This window comes from Dermacentor albipictus, chromosome 8 (genome assembly GCF_038994185.2).
Source record: "Dermacentor albipictus isolate Rhodes 1998 colony chromosome 8, USDA_Dalb.pri_finalv2, whole genome shotgun sequence".
Classification (NCBI taxonomy): domain Eukaryota; kingdom Metazoa; phylum Arthropoda; class Arachnida; order Ixodida; family Ixodidae; genus Dermacentor; species Dermacentor albipictus.
In genome coordinates, this window is record NC_091828.1 from 79132437 (window position 1) to 79159561 (window position 27125).

The window sequence follows — 27125 nt, forward strand, 5'->3', positions numbered from 1 at the left end:
AAACCTGACGGCCCTCTCGCAAGCCCTCTAGAGTGCCAGGATTTGGGAGGTCTGGTACCGGGCCGTGAAATGGATAAAACAGGGAAGACCTGTAGCAGCAAAGTGATTGCGCTTGGTAGTCTATGGCCCCATGCACATAGCTTGTGCCAGGAGCACAAGTCATGGACAAATCGCCTCTGTGATAGGGAACCAATACCAATGAGCTCCACAATCCTCTTGTACCAGAAATAGACGTACACATTGGTGTAGGTACCAATTGTAATATTAAGCCTGATGAATTTCCTTTGAATGCGTTCTATTGTGGCAAAGGGGTACTGAGGCAGGCAGTTTCAGATAACAGAGCAATACTCCAGCTTAGAGCGCACTAGAGCATGGTATAGTGTAAGATAAGTTGGTGGTGCGCGTGAATAAGCCCAGCGTTTTCAGAGCACTGTTGGTAATGACTTCTAGATACTGCTTAAGGCTTAGCAAGTCATCCATATTTTATTTATTTATTCGCAATACTGCGTCTCTTACGAGACCAAAGCCGGAGGGCATTAGCACTACAATGCAATGAACAGTATGTAACTATATTTTGACAGGCTGCATAAGAAACAGTACCAATTTTGTAACAGAAAATAACAATGCTAGTTACATGCAATCAGGATAGCAGACCCATTTATGCACCCCAAAAGATGCACGCACATGAAAAGCAGCCAACTGGATGCTACGAAAGAGATTACTGAAAAGAAAGAAAACTACTAAACACTAGTTGCTAAACATACTTTCAATTGTCAAAGTGAAATCCGCAAAGGATTCTGTGTTAGTGTGGATGGGTCTGAATGATTCCATTCACTGATGGTCAGGGGGAAAAAAAGAATGTTTGAAGCAATTGTTGTAAGCATATTCTGTTAGAGTGTATGCACGTTTGTTTCTTGGTGCTTGAGATTTTTCAAGAAAGGTGTATTCGGATGCATCGATCTGGCTGTGCTTACGCAGGAGTTGGTGCAGAAACCTCAGATGTGCCGGTTTTGCTCTTGTCCTGAGCATAGGTGGTTTGGAAGACGCAAAAAGGTTAGTAGGCATGTTGGTTCGCTTGAACTTGTTATGAGTACACCTAACGGCCATCCTTTGCACCCTTTCTGTTTTGGCGAAATTAGTGACAGTGTGCAGAAACCATACAGTGTTAGCATACTCTAAGATGGGGTGCACAAATGTTGTGTCGTTTAAGAGTTTAGTATGCATCGGTGCGAATGGTAGGCGCCTTCATACGAGAAACAGTTTATACAGAGCTACTGCTGTAAAGTTAATATGCTTATCCCATCTCGGATCGTAAGTCAAGGTGACACCGAGATATTTGTGCTGCGTAACTCTTTGCAATGGTGTGTTGTTAATAACGTAATTAAATTCAGATGGTTCTCTTTTACTCATTATCGTCATACAGAATGTATTTTTGATATGTTGATAGACATTTGCCACTGCTCGCATCAGTGAGGTATATGTTTTTTATAGTGAAAGATTTAATGCCGAGCGATCATCACAATTGTTAATTTCCCTGTAGGTGATGCAATCATCTGCAAAAAGTTTAATTTTGCAGTCTATGTCGGTCGTGATGTCATTTATAAAAGTAACGAATAATAATGGCCCCAGGACAGATCCTTGAGGGACACCAGAGTTAACTGAAGCTGTTGATGACGCACCTTCGAAAACCATGAACTGTGTTCGGCCGCTTAGAAAGTCTTTCACCCACTTCGTAATTTCTCCATCCCCAATAGCGTTTTGTAGTTTTGAAATTAGTGTGCTATGGCTAATGCTATCAAACGCCTTCGAATCTAGGTCAAGCAGAATCATGTCTGTTTGGCTACAATTTTTGATACCAAGCGCAAGATTGTGCACTAGGTCGTGGATCACCCCAGTTTGTGGATCACTGAAGCTCTTGCAGTACCCAGGCCATTTACCGTATACAAATGTGAAAGTGGACTGTGACAGTGGCTGAACGATATGACACGGGTCTTGGACAGTTTGATCAGTAACTTAATTGTTGTTAGAGCACCGAGATGAGATGAAGTCAATATTGTGTTGGACAAGACAGCAATCGTAGTGAAGCCATGGAATGCTACAAGTTAACTTAATAATGTCATCAGCAAAGAGTAACGCACAACCCTAGCATATATCCTTTTGAGCGCATGTGTGCACGCACAGGTATAGTTAGTAACTATAAAGTGGGTGAAGACACTAAAGGCAAAGTTTCTCACTATAGTGTGAGAATGGTGCGAGAAACTCTATGACGAAAGAGCCACCTCATTTTGTTTTAGCAATCTTTGTCCTTAGTCAGGGGAAAGATGGTGAGATCTAGCTGCTATTAGTTATTGTTTCTTCTGGGGGGGGGGGGGGGTAATCGGGGGTATGAAAAAAAGACATAGTCATATTTTTAGGCACTAAAGGAACACACACGCATTCTGTGTGTCTCCTTCTTTTTGTGACCAAAATAATCTTTAGCGCTTATTGAACGGCGCGCGCTGTGCAAACCACGTGACTAAATAAAAAAGGGGGGGGGAGGCAGAGAGAGAAAGAGAGCTTGACGATGGCTTTTAAAATCGACCACATTTCGCATAATGAGTTCCTAAAGAAAATTGTATAAGATGCTGATAAAATCAAAAATTTTAAATGCAGTTCTTGTATTGTTTTTAAAGAGGGCGCTTGCTGTTTTTCTACTTCTGAGTACGGTACCTCGAGGAACTCCACATGTTTTTTACTCTTTCTCGTTCTCTCTCTCTCTCTGCTCTCGATGTATGGTGGAATAGCAATGGCGGCGAAGATCGCACGGATCCCTGGCCTGAGGCTTCAAGCGGTAAAGTTCTCGATGTTTCATTGCGATTTTTTTGTTCCTTAAGCGCCTCCAGACTACGTGGACTCTCAACTCTGCGTCCGTACCGACGTTGGCACGCTTGCCTCTGCGGCCCCGTTACCGACGCGTGACCGGCTGTGCTCTTGAAGGTTAACGTTGGGGGTCACTTTCTGCCGAACTCTAGCGTGTGCGAGCGTCCACAATTCGTGCATTACGTTCCTCTGTAAAAGGCGCCGTCGTCATCAAAGGCTCTTTGCAGCTCTCGCATCGCACCCGCTTGTTTGTCGCGGAAGTCCTGATCGATTAGGGCAGTCGTGCACGCCGTGGTTGACCGGTCCATCCTGCGGTCTCATTAGCTCACACCGTACTGCCGCACCGTCACATTTTGTAGTATCCAGTAGTCCGCGAACATCTCGCCCTACTCGTAGCCAATTGTGTTTATTTTATGACCACCGAGCAATTTACTCTAGCTGCTTGCGAATGTCGGATGCTGTAGTGGCTACCTGCATTGCTCCGTATGGGCTTTCGGTTTAGTTATTTCGCTTCTGCACTGATTCGCCACTGCCTTTGCTGTATTTGTCAGTAGTCCAGTGCGTCACCGTGAGGCGACTTCGCTCTGAATGCGCTTACCACAGTTTCGAAAAGGGCAGTTCTGTCATATCTGATTCAGCTAGCGTTTCGTTTCCTGCCATGTCGTGGTTGGTTGATTTGAATCGAAGAGGAACTCAGTTTGCTGACGCAGTGCTGCATGCGCGCCACTCGAATACTATGCTCGAATTGTGCATGTCCTTGGGCTGTTTGTTGAAAGTAAGGTAATTGGTAAGCCAAGCTGGAATTGGGGCAGTGGGACGTTTCACTTTTCGCGCTGCATTCATTGAAGTTTAGCAGTTTGATTTCGTACTTCACCTTGTGTCAGCAACTTCAGAAATCTGGTCAACGGCAATGTTGCCTACAGCCACCTAATGGCTCTGTGAGGCTCTTCATAGTTTAGTGAGACACGGCCTATTTTGTCCAGGTAATGCAGTTAATGTCATTTTATTCCTCCTGTAGGTGCCTATGAACAGCACAGGGCGTGGGTACTGGTGCACTTAACAAATCCAGAAGTGCATAAAGAAACATGGAGGAGAGCAAATAAAGAGTTTGTTGAAAATCATCCCAAGAAATAAAGTCAGCTAAAGAAATAACCTGTTTGGAAGGGAGATCAGCATAAAGACATGGATTATCTGCTGTGTTAAAGACGAGTAATATGACGTGTTAGAATGGTTAATAAAGATGGGAGAACATGGTACAGAAAACATGAGTGCCACAGTTAAACTCTCACATAAAACTGAACTGTAATGTAATGTTACTGTTCCGTTTGATGTCGTTTAATCTGTAAGTGGGTTTTATGTGATAATTTGAGTGTCCTGTTATGACAGACAATGTGTGGTGTGAGAAAGTATCCAAATGCACCGGTCTACTCCAAAGGCAGGCCTAGTGATAATGTTGAACTTTGAAGGAGGCAAAATAAAAAAAGGAGTCGTGAGCACTATTTCACCTTTAGTCCTTCTCAAGTTATGCTTCAGTTTCAGATTGCCTTCAAGTTGTTTTAAGATTGTGTTACTTGGTTTGCGTCATTTGAAAGCCTACTAACTGACGGTGCTTTTATTGTCGCATGCAGGTCCGAGCCTTCGCGGTGCAGGCTGCCCCCAAGGCATCACAGGGCAAGCTTGAGTTCCTGCCCAAACAAGATGTTGAGGTACGCTGCAATAGTTTGTGGAAATTACGGGACTGGTATTCTTGTTGCCTTCTTTGCACATTAAGAGGAAGCTTTAGTGTGGGACCAACTCCAATTTCTGTATAAAATAGTACATGTAAAATGCAGAAATGCTCTCATGAGGCAATGGCTAAACCAGTTTGAATTAAATTAGCTTCATTTGAGAAGTTCTAGACACATTAGGAAGGAGAATTTTGATTTTAGACCTCATATAATTAAAAAAAAACATTTCTGAAGATCAAGTTAAAAAAGAAATGTTGAAGCACCAAGCTTTCAAATATGTAAATCTGCACGAAGAACAGACATCGCAGCTGTGCTAACTGTATCTATGAAAGCATCTAAAGCAGACGAATTCGATATACGTGAGTTTCCAGCCTACATGGAATTGTTAAAATGAGTAACGAGGGTTTTACAGAAGTCCTACCCACAAATTTGTGGTACATTTGAATGCACTGAGTAATACATCAATTTTATGCTATACATGTCTTAGCAGGGGCAGTTTACAGAACTGATCCTCTTTATTTATGAGTTACAGAATTGAAAACTTGCTACATACGGTTCTTTTTTTTTTTTTAAAGCTTGAAACAGTTGTGCTAAAAAAATTGGCAGCCTAAATAAGGAAAAAATCTGCTTACTACAGTCACTAGATATTAACTTTTTCTATTAAATGCAACACACCTCATCGACTGCAGTGTAGTGGATGCCAAGGTAAATAATTTACCCCTTCCCATGAATTTGGATAAGAACTCCTGTGCTAAAGCTTCCTTTTCAAGGTATGTTACAGAAGAATATAAAGTTTAGTATGGTGGGCAGACTCCTTGAATACCGAAATGGTCACTCTTATTGCGAGCGGTGGCTTGATAAACCAGAAAAAAGGTGAAAACAAAAGTTCATTATCTACTCCACCTTGGAGTTTCTGCACCCTCACTACGTTGTGTCTTTTGACATGGACACTGATTGAGACAGTTCAATCAGAAGGCACGAACAACTTAAGCTCAGGACTACTTTACTCACCACTGATGCAGACTCGCTGTTTAAGGCTTCTTCTCTCAGGAAAGTGTATGTGGTATAAGAATCTTTTTCCTTCCCTCAACGAGACCTATGTGACGTACCTCCTCAGCATTATCTTTTGCCAGAAACTGGCTGAAACCTTGTTAAAATGTTTCTAAGGCTTGCGTCCATTTGCCAATGTGGCATGCTGATACCTCTGCTCCACCATGGCCACTAGCAGCAGCTTCTGTTGCTTTTGCTCCATCGCCTGTGCTGTCATTGTTCGGATGGTTGTTTCTCATTGCAGCCATGCAGTTCACCACGGTGGCAGACTGCCTTTTTCAGCGATTACCGTGCACCGCGCGTGCCTTCCATTGACCACACATTTCAGTTATGTGCAAGGCCACAGGTGGACATCCTACAGGGCAACAGGCACGACTTGGGAATGCTGTCAGATTGCTTTTTCTGAAACAAAGCTTTTCCCCTACAAAAACAAGTTAATTGCCTTCAAATGCAAGACAGCTCGAGTGCTTCCGTTCCCAGTGGCGGCGAGTCCTCCTACAGACACGAGACTACAACCAGTAGTGACACCATAATTGACCCAATCGTGAGCCCGTCACAGCACTTCTGTTCCAAGGGTGGCAAGTCCACATGCCAGAAACACTTGCGGAGCATCTGCAACTAGCGGCATTACCATTCTCCTGCACTCCTTTTGTATAGGACAACAGCCTCCAACAGTAAGGTGGACTGAGCACATTGTTCTCAGGAGTGGCCAGAGACAGGGTGATTTTAGAGAGAAAAAGATTGTGGTGAGGGTGAGAGGCAGGAGCTGCCCTTTTCCTCCAGGCACTGTTCCACAAGGAACGAAGCGTCAATGACTTAGTGAAGGAGAGCACCCTGCATGAAGGAGCCGCTGATCAAGGCAGGGGACCAACCAGGGATTACACCCATTTCTTGAAGACCCTCCCTCAGAACTCGCCCGCTGATTGGTTACTCCTATTGGCGAGACTCTTGTTTTCTTTTTTTTTTTGCGACAGTTAAGGTCCACTGTCGATCTGAAACACTATAGAGAGAATCTGGCGAGAAATGTTACAAACCAACAACTCCTAAATACATTCTTTATATACAGTAGAACCATATTCATACAATTTAGTTATGTACATTTTCCCATTGGCAACGCTCGCGATCGAGAACACAAAAAATGACCCACTTCAGTTGTGTTTATTTTTTACCAGTTTGTACGTTCCCGGAAAACACAAACATTTAGCACCAACGTTCAATACATTGCCAAACTGCGATCTTATCATTTGCTTTCGCCCCGCTGGATGCCATGTGAACAAGAAAAGGTGCGAGGGACATGCGATCAAAAACAGTAGCTGCGTGCCACATCAGCTTCACCGCAATACTCACCCACCTGTGTCATGTGAAAACGCTGGTGCGAACTCTGTTTTTTATTCCCGTACCAGCAGGTCTCCCAGGTCATCACATGCTGCATTTACAGCTATTGCCACCAACCCTATTGTGATAAGCACACTTACTTATCTGCTTTGCAGTGTGTGGGGCGTATTGCCTTTGGAAGCATGCTTGTCAAAGTTTGATGGTGGGGTAATTCGCACTCTCCGAACAGGAGGGGATGGGGCGACAACAAACCCACCCCGCGTGCGTTTAGTGAGGGTTTGACTGCTGACCGGCGATAAGGTCCACGCCTGATCGACCGTGAACCAGAGGCATGAGACGGGAGGCGACGTAAAACACACACATTCAATTTAATAAAATAAAATCATGCGCGAGACATAATGAAAGGAAAAGAACATACAACTTCCAGTAGTGGGTCCTAGCTCGCGGAAGGCGTACGGGTCACACAACACACGCCCTGATGCCACTCACGCGACACTAAGCCCACCACGTGGGAACCATTAACACTCGCGAAATAGATAAATAAAATATGCGACACAAATGAAAAATACACGCGACCATAAATACGGCAAGCACTGCACTAACAGAACATATAAGAATCAACACGCAATGGATAAACAAATGAAATATTAAACGCGATTAGAAAAGAGAGTCCGGCGGAAAGTTCTGAGAGCGGCCTGGAACACGAGGCTTATCTGGGGCGTGCTTGCCGAGATCCCGATCTGAAGAGCGTCGGGTTGCTGGTACCTCGCTGCCGAAGATCCTGACGGACTTGCATCGTCTGTCGGTCGAACGGCGAAGACTTCGGCCTGGAGGTTTCAGCCTGCTGACCACATCTGCAGCTGTCTCCCGGTGCACGACCCCGCTCCTTCGTCCTCCAAGCTGCTCTGCCGGCTCGCCGAGCCGCCTCGTCCCTCCGCCGCGCTCAGGCGACCCACGTGACCAACCCGTCGGGCGGGTTCGGGGACAATGGGGAGCGCTCTCCCTCATCGCCATGCAAGCCGCGTTGCGGCTGTGGTGGCAATGTCAGCCCACTTGAGAGGGGCGCGGGCATGCACTCTGTGACAATGCTGCACGCTTTTAGTAGGTGATAACCCAAACCTGCAGGTTTTCGTAATGGGTAGAGATGTCCTCCGGCCTGGTGCTTGGCTGCTTATAGGGGTTTCTCATCTCCATAGGGGGCCCTATAGAAATATGAAAAAAAATAATTATCTGGGCAGCCCTTGTCTAACCACATACCGCATTCTGCTAGAGCATGATTCACAGCTTTGGGAGGCAGACGACAGCTGCTACTGGGCACCCACAGGCAAAACAGGTGCAAGCGCAATCCCGGCCAAGTGTTGGGCGAATACGGGACCTCAGCGCTTGGGAAGGACACCCACATGCATTTGATGGCAAATTGGCAGGCATCCTTTTGAGAGTTGTGCATGGTTTTGTTTATCTTTGTTCTTGCACTGCAAGCATAGCACTCTGTGGCAACCTCACTAAAGCGACGCATTCCTGAAAAACCGGAAGCCTACCCTGAGGGCTTGTATCTGTCTTATAAAATGGTGGGTGACTGGCGGCGGGGTTCGAACGACGCACCTTCTACAGCCGAGTTCGGGTTCCTATCTACTGGGCCATGGTTGCAGTAGCCCAGTGCTGCCGCCCAGTGTTCTCTCTTGTTGTGCAATAAACATTCGCTCATTTCATTGCCTCTTGCCTCCTCCTTGCCGAGATCCCCATTCAGACCCACGCCTATGGCTTTTGCCTCGTCCTGCCCTTGAGACCCTGGTGCCTTTCCTAAAGGCCGATTCACACGATGGACCAAATTGCTCTTTTGGACGGCGGTCCACGCATCGCGTGATAGGATGTCACCAATTTGTGCAGACCGCCGTTGGCCCGCGCAAGACCGCGGCCCTCGCGATCCAACAAATCGCCAATGCTTTTCCCGCTTCAATTTTGTCGGTGGACCACATGCAAACCGCAGCGATTTTGGCGTAGCCAACGAACGTTGTCCGGCAACAGAGTGTCTTCAGCCAAATCCAATCTAGTTTTCAGCTCAGCAAAACCCAGTCGTTTCATGTCCGCTGTTCCGCCTACACGTGCGTGCAGCAGATATATTTCTTAAACACCATGTCCTCTTGGAGTGACGAGGAGGTTTTTTATTTTGTATCCCTCGTTGAGCAGTTCCCGGCTTTGTGGGACTCGAGCAGGAATTATTACAATGATAATGCAAAAAAGCGTTAGTGTAGCTGTTTGGTCTGCTATGGTGGTCCGTCGTGTGGATGTGCTCTGCGCCGGACCAGACCATGGCGGGCCGTGACGTTGCATCACGTCGCGGAACGGCCCGCAGACTTGGTCCGTCGTGTGGATCGGCCTTAACAGTACCAGCTCACTCGGTTTCAATCCTAGTGTGTATAATAGTGTGTGTCTGTATATATTAATGCAGTGCATTCCTCTTTTTCTTTTTCTGCTGGCTGAGTTGCAGCTGTACTTGTGTTGATGGCATTGCAGACATCCACACTGCCCAACGGCCTGACAGTGACCACGCTTGAGAACTACTCGCCCATCACGCGGCTCGCCATTGTAGTCAAGGCTGGTGCCCGGTACGAAGATGGCAGCAACCTTGGCATCACCCACACCCTCCGCAATGCAGCCACACTGGTTAGTCTGTTTCATGAGGCCTTTTCTCTCTCTTTCTCTTTCTCTCTTTTAAGCCCTGGCCGCATGTAGGGTTATATATATTCAAGATCTCTTCTTGAAGAGCCTCGGTGAGCAGTTATTTGCGTCCAAGATATAGCAGGATTGTTTTGCCACTATTCCGTAGAGATCTAGTATTCAAAACTAATTGCATTTCATATGAGAAACTTTCTCAGGCCGCAAAGAAAGCAGTGATTCACGAGGCTTTAGCATGCTAAGAAAACGTTTGCACATGCCTGTAGGGGTCCGTTGCTCAAATCAAGAACAAGTTTAGTTTAGGTAGCTGTTGCCAGACCTCGCGATCTGCACAGTGAATGTCGGGCCTGTAGACAGTAACATAGGTAGAGGTTCGATCTCGCTGGCGTGAGGGCATCTTAGTAGGTTTGTAGTCCAATGCCATGCATCTTGGCGTACACCTCTGTGGCTTTGTGTTATCAATATCAAATTTACAGTGTTTCAGAGAGGGATCTCACTGTGCCAATGGGAGCCTCTGATGTCATGTGCACCTGTCGTTTTCTCTAAACGTGTGTTGTTACTGTGAACGTGCCATTCTCTTACACAGCAGTGTGCATGTGAAAAGTGGCTTATCCAGCGAATAGAAGTCATGGAGCCAGCGGCCACAGTACAAAGCAGGTGTGTCTCCCGAAGGGTGACAGTCTCCTTCTGAGAGAATGTTAGGGCGGACTCCTGAAGGAGAGGGCAAGTGCAATTAATCCTTTCAGGGTTGATTTTTCTCACCATATGTGACCGCCCAGGGTCGATATTTTTATTGCAGATTCCAGTTCATCTGAGGGACCTATTCCGAAAAAATTTGCAGTAATTTTTCCAGGGTGACCATAAATTGAGAAAAAAATATTTTGCATTGGTATATATGCACTGTTTATTCATGAATAACAACAATAAAAAAAGAAATAAACTTATAAGAATTAAAAATTTGATGCGTTGTTATGCACATAGTTTAAGGCTTAGAAGATGCACACACGAGAATATTTTGCAGGTGTCAAATGTTCCTGCTCTTACACTAATATTTACGTCCATGGAGTAATCGAACTGCGTAGGTGAGCGCACTCAAGAAAACTGTGTGGTTGTGTGCCTGTCAAAAAAGCAAGACGTGTGACAAACTTCTGCTAATCTTCATCTTATCGTCAACCAGAGGTGATTAGTTTTCCCAAGTCTCAAAAAAAAAAAAGGAAAGTAAAAGCATGCACGACGGCATCCTTCCTATGCGCACCCCTGTGAACACTAAACAAGCGAGAAACAGGCGGTTGCCCTTTGAGCGATTAGTAACGAGATAGTCATCAGTTTTGCGAGCGCAAGAAGCCAGAACCGCCTGCGGCACAGCAACCAAACCGACGCCCCCCTGCCCGCGCGCGCGCCAATGCGCGAGCGGTAGTCCAAAGATGTGCCGGAGCAAACGAGCTCTAAAACAAACCATACAACCAAACCGAGAGAGGGAGGTGCGAGAAAAAAATTCCCTGTAATCCCACATAGTGGCAGCACTTGCCAGAAAAGAAGAAATGAGGAAATTGATGTGCTTTTAAACGTACAGACGGTGCCGTAAATGTACGGCATCGACCATTTTGGACTTATTCGCGGCGCCGTATATTTACGTCATTGACCCTGAAAGGGTTAACAGAACGCTTTACTTTAGGTGCTCTGGTGCTCCTATCTAAAGGCATAATCAGTGAATCAATCATTGAATCTTTTTAGCTCCTTATAGATGAAACCATCCTATATTCATGCAGGTAGGGTTTCAGAACCCTTTAAAAGGTAGAATGAGGAAATTGGTTTTCTTTGAAACTACTGCACTGATTATGATCAGATTCATCGAACTTAAAAAATATATATATTAATGTCTAACTGTAGAAAATTTTATTCAGGCTGCCAGTGTATTTTTTATTTTTTTTTGCAGGAATATGCTTGGAAATTCGTCAACCTTTAAAAAAAACTGATGTATCATGATTACATCCCTGTAACTCTGTAATAAGTAACAATCTCGCCATTCTATAAACTGGACCTATTTAGACATCTAAAGCAGACAGAATTGTTGTATTATACACTGCTCTGAAATATGTGTCTAATTTGTGAGTACTAGGACTTTTGTGAAATCTTCGCAAACATAATAATTTCACATAAACTGCAAACTCACGCATTACATTTGTCTACTTGAGATGCCCTAACAGATACAGTTTATGGAACTTTGATGCCTGTTTCTGGTGTAGAGTTATACATTTGTAAACTTTGGGCTTCAATTTTTTTTAGATTTATTGATTTTTGGCAATATATCTTTTTTTTAATCTAGAGGCCCTAAATCCAAATTCTGGTTCCTCCAATCAGTAGAATTCAGCTTTGTTGCTTAAGTGTAACAAGTGTTATCGAAATCAATTGAACAGTTTTCTGACGAGAGAATTTTCACATTTCACATGTGCCGCCTTCCACATTTTTAACTATATCACACGAGCACACCATGATATGGACGCGTGTTTTCCTGAAGGGTGCTGTGTAGCAGACGACGCTTGCACTGGAAAGTGCTTAGGGTGCCTTTGTGTACTTCAGCCATTCTTGCTGATTATCACCATTGTAAGGCGCTAAAATGGCACATAATCTACGCTTGAGCGATATATAGTTTTAAATGCGGGAGGTTGTACATGCATTTAAATAGGGAAATCGTAGTTGGCTCCAAGGTAAAACTTCCACTTCAGTAAGATCAAGCACGCGCAGACGTGGAACTGCTGCTCGTTCAGGTGCCAGCCGCAGCCAAAACATTGCAGCCATCTTGGCACGTGCCAGAGATGAAAACTGCACACTTCATGATGGAAGCATTTTTGTGTTTGCTAGCGAGACATGCTTGTGTTAGTGTGTGATAGGTCACCTTAAATTGTTGGGATGTGGTCTTTCTCTCATATTTAATTCATGCCAGCTAGCTGAACTGCTGTCCTTCTTTGTCCTGAAAGATGAGATTTGAGAGTAATTCGTTCGCTTGTCTTCTCTTTTTTTTTAGGCTACCAAGAGCCACTCCAAGTTCGCCATCACCAAGAATCTTGAATACATTGGTGCGAACCTGACGTAAGTGCACTATCCTCTGTAGCTGTCTCAATGCGTATGCCACAGCTTTCAAGGAAGAGCGAGACAGAATGTCAGATAGGAGGAGGAGAGAGATGATGAGGGCATGCCAGGCTACTCTTTCTCCATGTGAGAAGTGCTGCAGGTTGACTGAAAAGCTGTCAACTGTTTTTTGATGGCTTCTGCCAGAATTTGTTTTTACTATTATTAATTACTGAACAGTATCAAGGTGTGGGGAATGGGACCTGTGCTTATTCAGGAGCAAGCTCTTATGCAGAAGCTCTTAGGCCTGGTTTGCCCTTCCCTGGCTACGCCGCTGTCCACTCTCCTCCAGTTTGCAGATCAAAAGCAATCGGCCAACAAAGTGTGCAGGGCGAGACCTCTCTGACCACACTACTTGCATGGGCTCCGCTTCGTTGCCTGCCAAATGTGAAGCGGAGTACAGTCAACGTCCTATCTTTATCAATCTCTAGAAGACACGGAAACGCTCAATTTGAAAAAAATTAATGCATGCTTTTTACTGCCCACAAGGGCTCAAATTGCCACAGGCACGTTCGAAATTACTCTAAAGCCCTGTCCGTACACCTATTAGGCAAATTGGTGCTCCAAGTGCATGCGTGTATAATTAAGGAAAACATACTGTGTACAGTAATAGTGGTCCCTTTTCCAGTCTTGCTATGCTTCACCGCAATACATTTCGTGTGCTTGATTGCGTTAACACTGCTGTGTTGTGGCGAAGCTGGCTTTTGGGAACCGGCATAACGCAACGCTTGACCCTTGCCGTACTTTCCGTGCCTCGAAGCTGTCTGCGAGGATGACAAAGGTGGAGTCGGCGCCATTGCTGACAGCAGCGAATTCTTTCAATGAAAGACATGGCACCAAACAATACGAAGCTTCATAGCGAACATCGAAACAGCTAAGCCTAACCTTGCCATGGTGAGTTTGACTGCTAGCGGATAGCGTGATAAGCTGGATAGTGAACATCAAAGCAGTTCGGCCTAGCGTTGCCATGGTGTCCACGGCTGCCAGACGATCTGCATGCGATAGCGCTTGTTTTGGACCTGTAGTCATGGCAAAAAGTGGGCAAAATCAGACAGTGAAAGGTTTCGTTGTCCAAAATTTCAACGTCCTTATACATTGGCTCTTATATGTGGCAGTGCCATGAAAGCATTCGAATCATCGGGCATCTGAAAACAGTTATGCGGAAACTCCTCTGGAAGTTGTCTAAGTATGCGTAAGGATTGTGCCACTTGCTCATCTCCACGCAGCCCGGTGTCATTATCAATGTTATAAAATTTGATCCGGCTAGCAGAAATGACAGCACTGCAGCGACACTAACTTGCGCGGGCGGTGGCACCAGGTGAGCTGATGACCTTGAAAGTGATGTGTGATACGGACAAAGAGTGCCAACTGCTGATTGCTCCGTGCACTGTGTTTTCACCGCTTTGCATTGAAGAGAAACGCGTGGGCCCATATCTTGAAAGCGATCTGCGAAAGGGTCTGGGTACGGCCCATGCCGAGAGCTTTGTGAGCGTTGTGCTCGCGTTGAAGCGAACACAGCGTTGATGCGAGCCCGTTCCCTTGTCTGCTCTTGAATTCTGAGCGCATGGCATGAGGTGCCTTTAGAGATTGTTTTGAAGTCGAGAACATCATGGATGGCACGGCGGGTGACTGTATCGGAAACTTTCCTGCCAAACCGAGCCTGAACTGCTGTGACAGCAACAGTGGCAATTTTGAGGACTTGGCGATCACAGGGTGCTTGGCGGATGCCTTTTTATTCATCCCAGCCAGTTAGAAAATGGACTCCAAACAAAAAACTACAACAGATTTTGCTGTAGAATGTTGCACGTTCATGAGGACTGTCCTCTGAGCCAATATTAACTGAAACCTGTTGTCTTTATTTTTTGCCAGGGCTTGTTCCACAAGGGAGCACCTCATCTACCTGCTGGAGTGCAACCGTGACGATGTGTGAGTCCGCATGTTTTCCTTCCCGCAGATGAAATGATCGTGCATCTGGCAAACAAACGTTCGGAGGCTTGCTCGTATTTTTCTCTTCTAACTTGGCCAAATCATTACACCGAGGAGCGGGTGTTTACAAAACAGCAAAACAAATTGAGCGCCAGTGTTACATAATATATAGGCTTCTCTGCATTCAGCAGGCTTTCTTGGTTTCGTAGCTCAAAATGTGCTGCGCTACTAGCAGTTTTGGTAGTGCATTTCTTAGGATACGCGCACTCTAGTGTTGGTGGCGCTCGTGTGACTTGAAAACGATCTGCGACATGGCCAAAGTGTGTGCCTGTGCGGGCCTCATCTTCAAAGCGATCTGTGATGTTTGCAGAGTGCGCATAGTGCCGGTGGCTTAGTATGCGCTATGCTTTCGATGTTTTGTTCATGTTGAAGCGACGGATGCATGAAGGTCAATTGGCTCGCGGCTCCTGCTGCGATTTCTAACTCCAGCGTTTTAACAGACAGTTTCCGCTGTCATCGAGCGAGATGTGTTCAGTTTACCTGTGCGCGCAAGACACCATGCTGGTTAATTTAGTTATAACACATTGGTGGGCTAGTTGGTTCGAATATATAATAGAATGGGTAAGCGCAACTGAACAAAGATGGAGAAAGAAGCAGACACGCAAGGACAGCGCTGCCTCTGTGTGTCTGTTTCCTTCTATGTCCTCGTTGAGTCACACTTACACATTCTATCATTGTTAATTTAGTTAGTAAGCAAATGTTTACAAATTTATATGGCCGATAAAAATCTACTATCCTTACTTCATACAGCTATCTACTAATTTGCTATTGCAATCGGTGGTTCGCCTTTTGGGTGGAACTGCGTATTTCTTTTTTTACCGGGAACATGGTTGGATGCTTTCTAGACAGACCTCGTATATAGTGACGCTAATCTAGCATGAGAACTTGAATAGAAAGCTGGAATGTGGTTGGCACATCACCAGCCCTTTTCAAAGGGGAATCCACTTGCAATCACCATCATCATTATGTATTCGTGGACGCAGTGCCGAGTATAGGAACGTTTCAGAATACGAGTGCAAGTCCCCCGAGTCAGTGTTTCTCTGTGATGCTGATCTGTGACGAGCGTGCTTTTTATCGTGTCCTCCGTACATCCACGCAGCCACCTGGCGCTCAAGTTTGCCGAGGAGGTGGCCTTTCATCCGGCCTTCAAGCACTGGGAAGTGAAAGATGTTGCGCCCCACCTTCACAAGGAGCTGGCCCTCTTCCAGCAGAACCGGGAGGCAGGTTAGTCCTCCTTTCTCTGGCTCAGCTGGCTGTTTCTTTTGGGATATATAGTGTTGCATAAATATGGCATGGTATATGACTCTAGCGGATAAGCTACAGTCGAACACACTTGTAATGATACCGGTTTGAACGATATATCGGTTATAACAATGAGATGCTGCTGCACTGTCAACTTCTGTGTGTTTTCCATGGTGAGATAACCCGCTTACTACAATGCCCTGATGTGGCATTGTCTGTTATAACGATGAAGCCTGACTGCTGGGTGTCCCTGCCTAAAGGTAGTGAAATGCGAAATCCTTGAAAAGGAAAAGAGAAATTCGAGCCGCTGCACGATGGGCCGCTGCTCCAATAGTCGCGGCGCGGTCATTTTCCATTCATCTCTGCGCGCCTCTCTGCCGTCACCGTTCCGCTCGTCCGAATACGAACGGGCTGTGCCAACTGCGCAGCTCGCAGATTGCTCGCTAGCTTTGTTCTCATTCAGCGCAGTTCTGCTAACAGCTTAATCGCTCGCGTTCATCTTTGTTAGTTGCATCGAAATCCTTTCTGGCCACGCGGTTTCCCAGCCTCGTTTGACCAACAGTTGGTTTTACTTACCGTCGAAATGGAAGATGGTTTATACGCCCGCTGATCATAGGCAGTGCACGACATTGCCGGTGAAGAGAAAGTAGACGACTATAGATTTGAAAACTAAGTGCTTCTAACCGATGAGGTGATCGTCGTGAACATGCTTGCATCGGATAGTGACGGTGACGACGGCAGCAATGACGTGGAAGAGCAGGCTGCCTCAACGTTGTCCTCACAGGAGGCCTGGCACATGATTCTGTTTCTCCGGGGCTTTGTTTTCGCGAGGAACCTTCCACAGCACTACATGGAGCACCTGGACGCCTTGGAGAAGAATGTCGTCAAGTTTCGTGTAAAACATGCAAGGCTGAAGGATATACCGTATTTACTCGCATAATGATCGCACTTTTTTGTCAAAAAAAATTGACCCAAATTCAGGGGTGCGATCATTACGCAAATTAAATTTCCCGCGGAAAAAAAAAAATATTTTTTTTCGTCCCGCGTTTGCTGCGGGATGCGGGTGCGGGACACCAAAACAAAAATGGCGGCCGGCGGAGCAAGCCGAACGCGCCGAACGCGATCTTTTTTTTTTTTCTTGTGAGTACATTACGTGCATTGAACAAGTTTCTTCCGTGTCAGTGATGAATAATATAGTTAATATCGGCAAGTTTACGGCAATAACGTAGCCATATCCACTTAGAGGGTACAGAAAAAGATGGGCGCGCTTAGCTGCCAGTGACAGAAACCCATGGCCGGCGTGCTGCGGAAACTGCGGCATCTGTTTTCACTACTATCCTAACACGGCACGTTTCTGCTAAGGGTGGGCGAATATCTTAGCTGTGTCACAAGCGTTGGCGTATGAATAGGGTACACTTTTAACGTATCAGTGTAAACGTGGCTACTATCATTGCCGCGCGCGATTTGTTGCGTGCTCACGAGTGCAGATGAAAAGAATCGAAAGGTGCCTTTTTTTGTTTTTGTTGACTACAACCATTATAAAGCCTAGCCATAATAAAGGCAAGTTTGGTTGTACCTCTTTTTGCCATGGAAGTGCGGAAAGTGATGAAAGTAATGAAATGAGGCATCTACTTAAGCATGTTTGGTGCGTGCAGACGAGTCGTTCGCGTAGCATTCGACAGATGGTAAGCGCAATCATTATTAGCTAGGCTTGGCACACGACATATCGCTGCGGCAAGTTCAGGGTGCGATCATTACACGGGAAATTAAAAAAATCGAATTTTGCCGACAAAATTCAGGGGTGCGATCATTACGCGAGTGCGATCATTATGCGAGTAAATACGGTAGGCTTTTCTTGTGCAAGCCAGTGGGATTTACATGATGAGATGCTTGTGGCGATTTCGCCTCATTGTTTCTTCTGGATTTCTCAAGCTGACAAGCTGCCGTAGCAGCCTTCTCGCAATTTTTAAAAAGGCCACCAAAGTGATGCCATCCCCCTATTTTGATTTTTTCATGCAACCCGGTTATAACAATGGAATTTTCATGGCACTTAAATATTGTTATCAATGGTTTCTACTGCACTGGCCAATTTTCTCCCAGATTTTGCACGGTTTCAGTTTAATAACATATTTGACAATAACAGCGCTGTTTGTTACCCACTGTATAGTGCACACGACGACTTTGTGCCCATTTCTCTCTCTTTTTATCCCTCTACCCCGTCCTCCCGTGCAGGGTAGCCAGCCAGAACTACCCCTGATTAACCTATGTGCCTATCTGTGCATTCGTTCTTTCTTTTGTGAATATTACTTGCCTGCCATGTTCACAACAGAGGTGAAGTTCGTGTCATCTGCAACAGCACCACCCAAAAAATTAAGAGAATTTTGCTCCAACAGAACAATGGCGCCATCTGTCACCACTGCAGCGAAAGGTGCGTTCCAGCATGGCAGTGACAGATGGCGCCACCATTACATTACAGCAAAATTGCTATTTTTTGTGTAGTGTTACTGCAGGTAATGACACTTTGGCTTTATCGTGGGCGAAAAAGGCAAGCAATGCTAACAAACATAGTATAAACTGAGCCCACTGTAAAATGCTACCTCTTGTGAAATCTGAGGCAAAATTGGCCTGTGGTTCAGCTTCAAGCAGTAAAGTATAACTGGTGCTTCTCAATTGCGAAATACTCAATACTTGCAGACAACTTTGTCTGGCTATGAATGCGAAGCTGTGTAGATGGAGCTTTTGCACATGCATTAGCATGTCAAGTGGTGTAGTACTTACCCAATGCTAACAAGGACCCAGTTTTTATGGGTTCAGAGTAAAATAATGTAGACCCGATTTTACTACAAGAAAAAAAGAAAGCATCATGCCTCCAATTTCTTTGCAGTCAGAAAAAGATTCAGCCTGAACATTTACCTTCCCGGAATGCAAATTTATTCACACTGACTCTGGCACAGCTTTTTGTTGCCGTCTATGGACCACAACCTGCCATAGTGAATAGCCGCTTGTCCTGCAAAGTACATAAGTCTCCGAAACACTGAAAGAACATGTGATGCAACTTTGTTGCCGCCAGGTTAATGTGTAAAAACCACATGCTTTAGTAATAAATGCCGCGTGTTGTCATTGGGCGGCCTACTCGAGAACTTGTCCTGTCACCATCATGCAATGACCGTGGTGCTAGCCTAGCAGTGGGTAGTTGCCAGCGCCGCAGACACAGCCTCGGTTTCGTGCTGTCAAAATGCTCGAGACGATTTCCAGGCTCATTGTTTTGGGCAAAGGTGCACCTTACAGTTGGTTAAATGTGGCTGATATTCCTTGGCTTCTTCACCTTCTCAAAGGCCGCCACAATTAAACCTGCATAAAACATAAACACACCATTTGTTTTTCCTCTCTACAGCAGCCATTGATTACTGAAGTTTGTCAAAGCTCTCTGAGGCAAGCTGAACGAAGGACCAGCACAGAATGCATGGTCAGCAGAAAATGCAGACGCCATCTTGCTTTTGAAAGATGTTCTTAATGAAGTGACGATACCACACGTGCAAATGCTCGAAAGAGCAAACCAGAAACCTGAAGTGAAACATTTGTACTTACTCACAGATATTACATACCACAGTAGTAGATAAATTGGACGCTGGTATTTCTCGCACTAGAAAACGTGCATGTCACAGCACTCTTTCTAGCAGCTACATGTTGGCTTTGTAATTTTGCCATCATAGCCAGAAAAAAAAAAAAAACTTTCTGTGACTTATCGGTAAAAAGGATGAGGGTTTTTGTGGCTGCGTCCTGTGTAATGAGCGAAGTACACTCTCTAGGGCTACCCGGGTTGCGGCTGGTTGCCGAGCGATTGCCTTTGCCTGATCTTGTGCAGTGCTCATGGAGGCGCTGCATGCGGCTGCCTTCCGCGGCGGGCTTGCCAACTCCCTGTACATCAAAGACTTCCTGGTTGGACATTACTGCCACGAAAAGGCGAGTAGCGATTAGCGTCTCTTGCACGCTGTCTCTTCGCTCCCTTGTGAGATCAAAATACGCGAAGTCTGTCAATTTTAGGGTGCTTCCGGACTGCCTTGTGGCAGGCTTTTCGCGGTTGTGGGGTTAGCTGCTAGCAGGATTCTGTATTTGGTGACAACCCAAGAATTCCGTACAGGCTTGTGGTGTCCACAATACTGTGCGGCATCCACCCTACTATATTTATATACATGTGCAGTATTTTCAAGAAGGTGCAACATGATTAGACATGACTCTCTTGCTATAGAATCGGCGACAACATTCAAGAAATTTCAGATACATAAAGGCTCATGTAGCACTGAGCAAGAGCTGGATAACACTGTCAAACCAGTGAAAAGCGGTCACTGGCTAAAAAAAGAAAAACAAGGTACACATGACATTGGCACAGTGGCTTGTTTGTAGTAGCAAAGCAGATCTTTAATTGATACGCAGGCAGTATATTTTTATTAAGCGCTGTACAACTTCATAACACCGTGGTAAAGTTCGGAGTTCACATCAAGTTTTGCGTGGCCTCCGAGATTGCGGCATTCCACTGTCACAGACCAATGTTCACAAGCTGAAGTACTTGCACAAGGGCGAGTCTGTTGTAGTGAGTAGAGCTTTGAGCATCAAAGGCGTGTATAGTCGAGGGCCAACTTCAAAACAAACATAGGTTCCGCCTTACCAGGGTTACAAAACAAGATGCTCGAGGCCACTGGTTCAGTCTTGACTGTGATGGTCGCATCCTGAAGGAGGCAGAACACTAAAACTTCCTTGTATTAACGCGACAGCGTTAAGGAGCTCGTGTCGCAGAAAAGCCGGTGTCGGCGGCGTTGGCCGTGAGCGATAAATCTCAGCAGGCACTTCATGAATAAAAAACAACTTGCAAGATGGGCTGGGTGGGAATCAAACCAGGGTCTCCGGAGTGTGAGACGGAGACTCTACCACTGAGCCACAAGTTCGACGCTTCAAAGCGCTACAAAAGCGCCTCTAGTGAATGTGGTGTTGCCTTACAAATGAGCTGTTTCTAAGGCTCAGGCCTGCGTTGCTTGCTAAGGCGCACATTTTGTTGCCGCGCCGAACGCGGCGTTGCTCGACGCTCACCGCGTCCGATGCGGGGCGCGTAGTCGCTGCGCTGTAGCCCATTGTCTTACACCCCTTGGCGGGTCGACGGGAACGCAGTCGCATTCCACTCTTGAAGGCGAAGCTTAAGCGTCCTCCAATTTTTTAGATTTAGGTGCACTTCGAACAAGTCCAGGTGGCCAAAGTAATCCAAAAACCCCCACTCGCATTACAATGTCTCTTGTAGCCCATATATGCTACTTTGGGATGCTAAACCACTCAGATTTTTTAATGTTACAACACAGTGGACACCACCTTTGCTGAATCATTGCGCGCTCTTGTGTCTATGCAGCTGGCCCACTTTGTGAAGAAGCATGTGAGTGCGCCCCGTGCCGTGGTCTCTGTGGTCGGTGCCGATTGCAAACGGGTGACAGATGCCCTCAAGGGCCTCGAGCTGTCTACCAATCCTGGGGCCGAGTTCCTGCCCTCCAAGTTTGGCTCAGGTGTGTATGGCCAATTTTGAGGAAGCATTGCGGGTGCCGTCGTCTTGGGCAGCTTGCACAAAGCATTTCATAGCTGTAGTGGCTACTGAGCAGTGCTACTGCTTGTGGATGTTGTGGAGTAGCCACGAAGGAGCCTTGACATTTCACTGGGCACATAAACTCATTGTCACTTTGCAAAAGAAAAGAAGAAAAGAAAAAACGGAAATGCGTGCATTACTGCTCTAGGTGGTAGCGCCAGGGAGCAAAACTAAAATTAGACTACCTCTCCTTTTTGGTTTGAACAAGCATTTAAAAAAATAGCTTGTGACAGATACTGCACTTTGGTCTGTTCAGGTGGATTACCTAAGAGGGCAGATGTTAGCTGCATGACAAACCTGTAGATGATTAAATGAAATTTGCTAGTGATTCATTCTCATTAAGGCACATGTTGCAGTAGGGATATATGCAATATACTGGAAGTAGGCTCACGTACATCATTAGGTTGCCTTGCACAAGATGGCCAACCTCCTACTCATGGCACCATTAGAGGAGTACTGGCATGAGACTATTAATTTTTCTGCATTAAATTAAGGTCCTAGGTATCTAAACCCTAGAAAAAATACTAGGAAGCCTAGGAAGGCACTAAATAATTTAATAGTTTTTCTATGTCCATTTTCAGTTTCGTTTCTACTGTTTCGTTTCGCAGAAGGTGGTCGCATGAGAGAACAGGACATATTTAGGTTTTGACACTCGGTCTGGCTCGCTTGATCACCTCCCTTGCTGCTACTTGTTGTGAGGGCCGACTCGTAGATAAAGCGATGAAGGGAGTTTCGCAGCTGTTTTCGGGTGGTGACATGCTCAGCGTCAATCAACAATGCTACCTGCGTCAGAGTTGCAAAATTTTTCTTTTTAAATGTGGTTGTCCATGATTAAAAAGTAAAGGTCACCTTGTGCACCCTACACGAATAGACAACATTTTCTTCGCATAGATTTTTTTGGCCAGTAATCCAATTTTCATTTCTCGTGGCGTGTTTTCCCGGCTCCACATTGGAGGTCAGCTAGGAGTTTGTACGGCTGCAGTGCAGCCAGTGCAGCCAGTGCAGTGGCTGCAAGAGCAGCCAGCATCGCAAGACGCATGAGCGCCCCAAACCGGCGAGATCCCCCAAAGCATCTGTGAGAACGTGCAGGTGGCGTCAGTGATACGAATCGTCAGCAACAGCAGCCAGCAAATACTACACTCCCAGTATTTCCGAAGTGTGTGAGGACATTGTTATACTGCTTCGCCATCTTCGACATATCAGTTGCTCAGGTTGGCACACTCATCTGCAAAGGGTTTTTTAGTGTCAAACTCCCTTCCAAACGTGGATGTACCGTGACCCGCTGTGTGCGTGCAGGTGAATCCCGCATGGAATCGGCGGGCGAGTTTGTGGACGCGGCAGTGGTGGCGGAAGGCGCGGGTTGGCGCAACCCCAAGGAGTGTGTCGCCCTGGGCGTGTTTGCGCACCTTCTGGGTTTGGGTCCCCGGCTGCCGTACAGCGAGAGCCAGGCCACCAAGCTGGGCGAGGCAGCAGCCAAGGCCACCAAGAAGCCGTTCGCCGTGAGTGACTGTTGCTGTTGCATGCACACTTGATGCTTTTACCGTGCTGTTGCCCGTACCGTGTTGTTTACCGTACCGTGATGTTTACTGTGCTGTGTTAACGTACCGCAGAACAACCCCGTGTTCTGCAGACATTTAGACAGTAGAATTGACAGTCAAGCAAATTGGCGTTGCTTTGTCTTGGGCACGGCACATTAAAGAAGGCACGTGCTGAGGGGCGACACAAAGCGGTTCCGACTGTCAGCTGAAATTTTTATTGAAGAGAAGAGAGTATAAAGTCTGATTATCTATCTACTCGGGGGACTATTGAGGTATGTTATATACAGGGTGGTTTTTGTTTAGACCATACAGATTTTTTATAAGAAGGCTATAAGCGTAGTCATTGTGGCACTCTTGCAGATAAATTCTTCAGAGAGGCAGACATACTTTGCGGTTAATTAACACAGGGCCTATTAACAAACATTGACGGTGCTCTGTTGTGTCGCCCCTGTGCACAACCAGTTTTTTTTTTTTTTGCTGTGTTTCAAAGTTGAACGTTTAGGTCAGCTGGTATTGCTGAAGTCTCTCTGGTCTAGCACAAGATGCACTGGCAGTATCAGATTGTTGTTACATGAGCGTTGTAGCCAGCGCGGCGGGCCCAGTGTTATTGCGCATACACACTATGTGTGTAGCGTGTTTTGGAATTATCGGGATGACCACGAGCTGTTTCAAAATGCTGAATGACAAGGAAAATGACTATAGCTTGTTATACATTATTCTACTTGGTACAACAAGCAGCACCCCTTATGTAAGCCTTCTGATGAAGAAACCCTTAAGGCAATCAAACTGAATTATGCAAGCAGGCCTAAACACAAGAGTTGCCAAAAAACTAAATTTTTAGGTACCTTTTTGTAGAGCTTGTAGCTGTGAACCCCCCTATGAGCATTCGAACATATTGGCTTTGGAATATCTGTACCCATTAGAAAAAAGAAGCATTGTTTCTAAGTAACCCTGTGATGCAGCAGTTGCAGTGACAGCTGCGACATCCTGTTGGACTGTAGTGTCATCATCATCATCAGCCTGGCTACGCCCACTGCAGGGCAAAGGCCTCTGCCATACTTCTCCAGCTACCCCGGTCATGTGCTAATTGTGGCCATGTTGTCCCTGCAATCTTCTTAATCTCATCCGCCCACCTAACTTTCTGCCGCGCCCTGCTACATTTTCCTTCTCTTGGAATCCAGTCCGTAACCCTTAATGACCATCGGTTATCTTCCCTTCTCTATTGTTGTATTCATATGGGACCGTAGTGTATGCTTAAGCTTCTTGTAGTAAAGATGTAGTGACCTCGCTGCAACTTCGTGATGACCTTGAGATTAATCTGTGTGTGCTTCACGATACCATGGCAGTTGCTCAGTGGGTCCGACATCCTTCTGCTGCCAAGTGCAAGGTTGCGGGTTCAACTCCTAGCTGCAGCAGTGCACATAAGAGAACCTTAGACGGTTGAAATTCATCCACACCACTCGACTACAGTGTCTTTCTTAGGTCACTGTTTAAAATGGCGCATGGTCCACTCTCAAGAAGCGGGACTTGAAGCACCAGGAACAACGGTTTAGTTGTCCTGATGGCTGCTGGCCCCATGTGCTCTTGCACACAAGTTCCTACGTTACAGGAGGCGCTGCTTGTTGTATCTAAAGGCAGTAATCAGCCTGAATCAACACCACTATGCACGCTTGGGACATTAAACCCTAGTGATTGATCCTTATGTCTATAATTTTGGCTGCATACTACACCTGTTACGACCCGCCGTGGTTGCTCAGTGGCTATGGTGTTGGGCTGCCGAGCACGAGGTCCACGATCGAATCCCGGCCACGGCGGCCGCATTTCGATGGGGGCGAAATGCGAAAACACCCGTGTGCTTAAATTTAGGTGCACGTTAAAGAACCCCAGGTGGTCGAAATTTCCGGAGTCCTCCACTACGGCGTGCCTCATAATCAGAAAGTGGTTTTGGCACGTAAAACCCCATAATTTAATTTTTTTTTACACCTGTTACGCCATTTGAAGCGAAAGTGCTTTGTAATATCGGAGTTTGTACCCAGTGCCTCGCATGTTTCACGTGCTACACCATCAGTGCGGTTAAGCTTTTAGTGGACATTTTCTCCCAAAGACATATGTAGTGGGCCTGTTTGGAGGAAGCATTCGGTAGTTCTCAGTTGATGTCCTGGATTGTGCTCGCAGGCAACAGCGCTGAATGTCAACTACACAGACACGGGACTATTTGGTGTTGCCCTGGCCGGCCACCCAGATGACATGGACAAGGTGAGACCTTGTCATTAGACCACAATTGAGTAGGCCACTCAGAACGGCAGAGGGAAAACGTTATGGGGTTCTCTGTACTGTTAGTTTGGATAGATGGTAGCCGACTGTGTGACTACTGTAAACGCCTTTTTGCCCATCTTACTGTCCATGCAGCTCATCAAGGCAGTGACGAGTCAGGTGCGGACTGTCGCTCAGAAAGTCGCTGACAAGGACGTCCAAGATGCCAAGTGGGTACCCTTTCCCCGGCTGACTTTCAATTCACATGGCAGTGTGGCTAGCATCAGTGATGAAGTAACACATCAGATGAGCTTCAATCGCCGTCCGGGATCTTTCCAACCATTTCTGGACCGTTAAGATTCCTGTAGGAATCTACATTACAACTTGCATTACAATTCCTGGAAGAATATGCATCACAATTAGTCTTACGATTTATGTCGAAATCTGTATTCTATTAGCATCACCATTGCTTGAAGCATCTGCATTATGATTGTTGTAATAAGTGGTGTCATCGTAATTAGACCGAAACCTGTTTATCTGGAAGACTGCTGTGAAAGGAGAACATTTTTAATTCGCTTGTCTGATTACATCTTCCGGCTGGACTTTTGGCACCCATGTGTGCAGGCAGAAGATGAAGGCAGCAGTGCAGTACGACCGGGAGTGCCACTCGCATGTGGCAGTTGAGATGGGCGTGCACGTGTCACGCATCGGGCAGCCCTGGCGCCACGACGAGCTCCTGCAGGCCATCGATGCCGTCACCACCCAGGACGTTGCCACGGTCAGTCTTCCGTGCAGAAGAAGGGGCTCTTCAACTCTTGCCTCGTTTAGAAAAACTTTCAGCGGCATGCAAGGCTGTGGCCTCACTAATTGTAAACGCCCACCTCCGAGATGCTTTCTTGACTTTAGATCTAAACTTGCTGCCAGTGGGAGCTGAGCGCCAACTTTTCACATTACATGCACGATGCTCTGCCATTTGAGCTACAGCAGCCATTATCTCGCTACCCGCATTTTTGGGTATATGTGTACACATAATAAATATTGGCAAGTGCTAATCAAGCATAGCGATGGATGTGGCAGGTCCTGTTAACTACAGGTGTCGCATAGTATGTACCCAATAAACTGTCATGTGCTACCTGAAGGCGTCGATGCTGCCAGGGTTGAGACCCTCGACATGCAGTGAAGAAGACGAGGAACCAGGAAGCTTGATTTTTGTTAGTTGCAACATGCATGCGTTTGTTTTGACAAGTGCTGTAGTTTGCTGTCTAAGCGATTTTCAAAGCTCTGACTGTATTAGCAGTGTTAATGATGTAAAAGCAAGCCGTGTTCACTAAACTCGCTGTTGTCGCGTTCCTTTCCCAGGTGGCAGCCCGGGTGTCAAAGGGCAAGCCAGCAATGGCTGCTGTGGGACGCCTACACAACACTCCGCATGTCGACGAGCTCGTCTAGGAGGCTGCCATAGTTGTGATTGTAAGCATAGTGGTTGCTGCTGCTGCTGCTGCCTGAACACCTTTGGTGGTTGCACAGCTAGGAAGTGCTGTTAATAAATCATTTTCCGGTCGACAGCTGTGAATGTATTCTTTGTCTCTGGCACTGGATACAGGGAAGGCATTTGAAGGCACTGGCCACAGGACCACCGCAATGTTACGAGCACGGCGCCATTCCTCCAAAAACTTGCACCAAGAGGTTTAAAGGGCTCCTGAACAATCC

At 46.2% G+C, this 27125-nt stretch overlaps 1 protein-coding gene across 1 annotated transcript; it reads left to right on the forward strand.

The window, feature by feature from the left end:
• The first annotated feature begins 2688 nt into the window (after positions 1-2688).
• UQCR-C2 (Ubiquinol-cytochrome c reductase core protein 2) lies at positions 2689-26980 on the forward strand. The gene is made up of 13 exons (XM_065427771.1): positions 2689-2830; positions 4488-4565; positions 9486-9635; positions 12673-12737; positions 14646-14702; positions 15862-15986; positions 19870-19967; positions 21400-21550; positions 22924-23126; positions 25341-25421; positions 25575-25648; positions 26043-26196; positions 26778-26980. Exons 1-13 carry the CDS (start codon positions 2768-2770, stop codon positions 26862-26864), a joined length of 1386 nt encoding a protein of 461 aa, XP_065283843.1. The 5' UTR covers positions 2689-2767; the 3' UTR covers positions 26865-26980.
• The last annotated feature ends 145 nt before the right edge of the window (positions 26981-27125 follow it).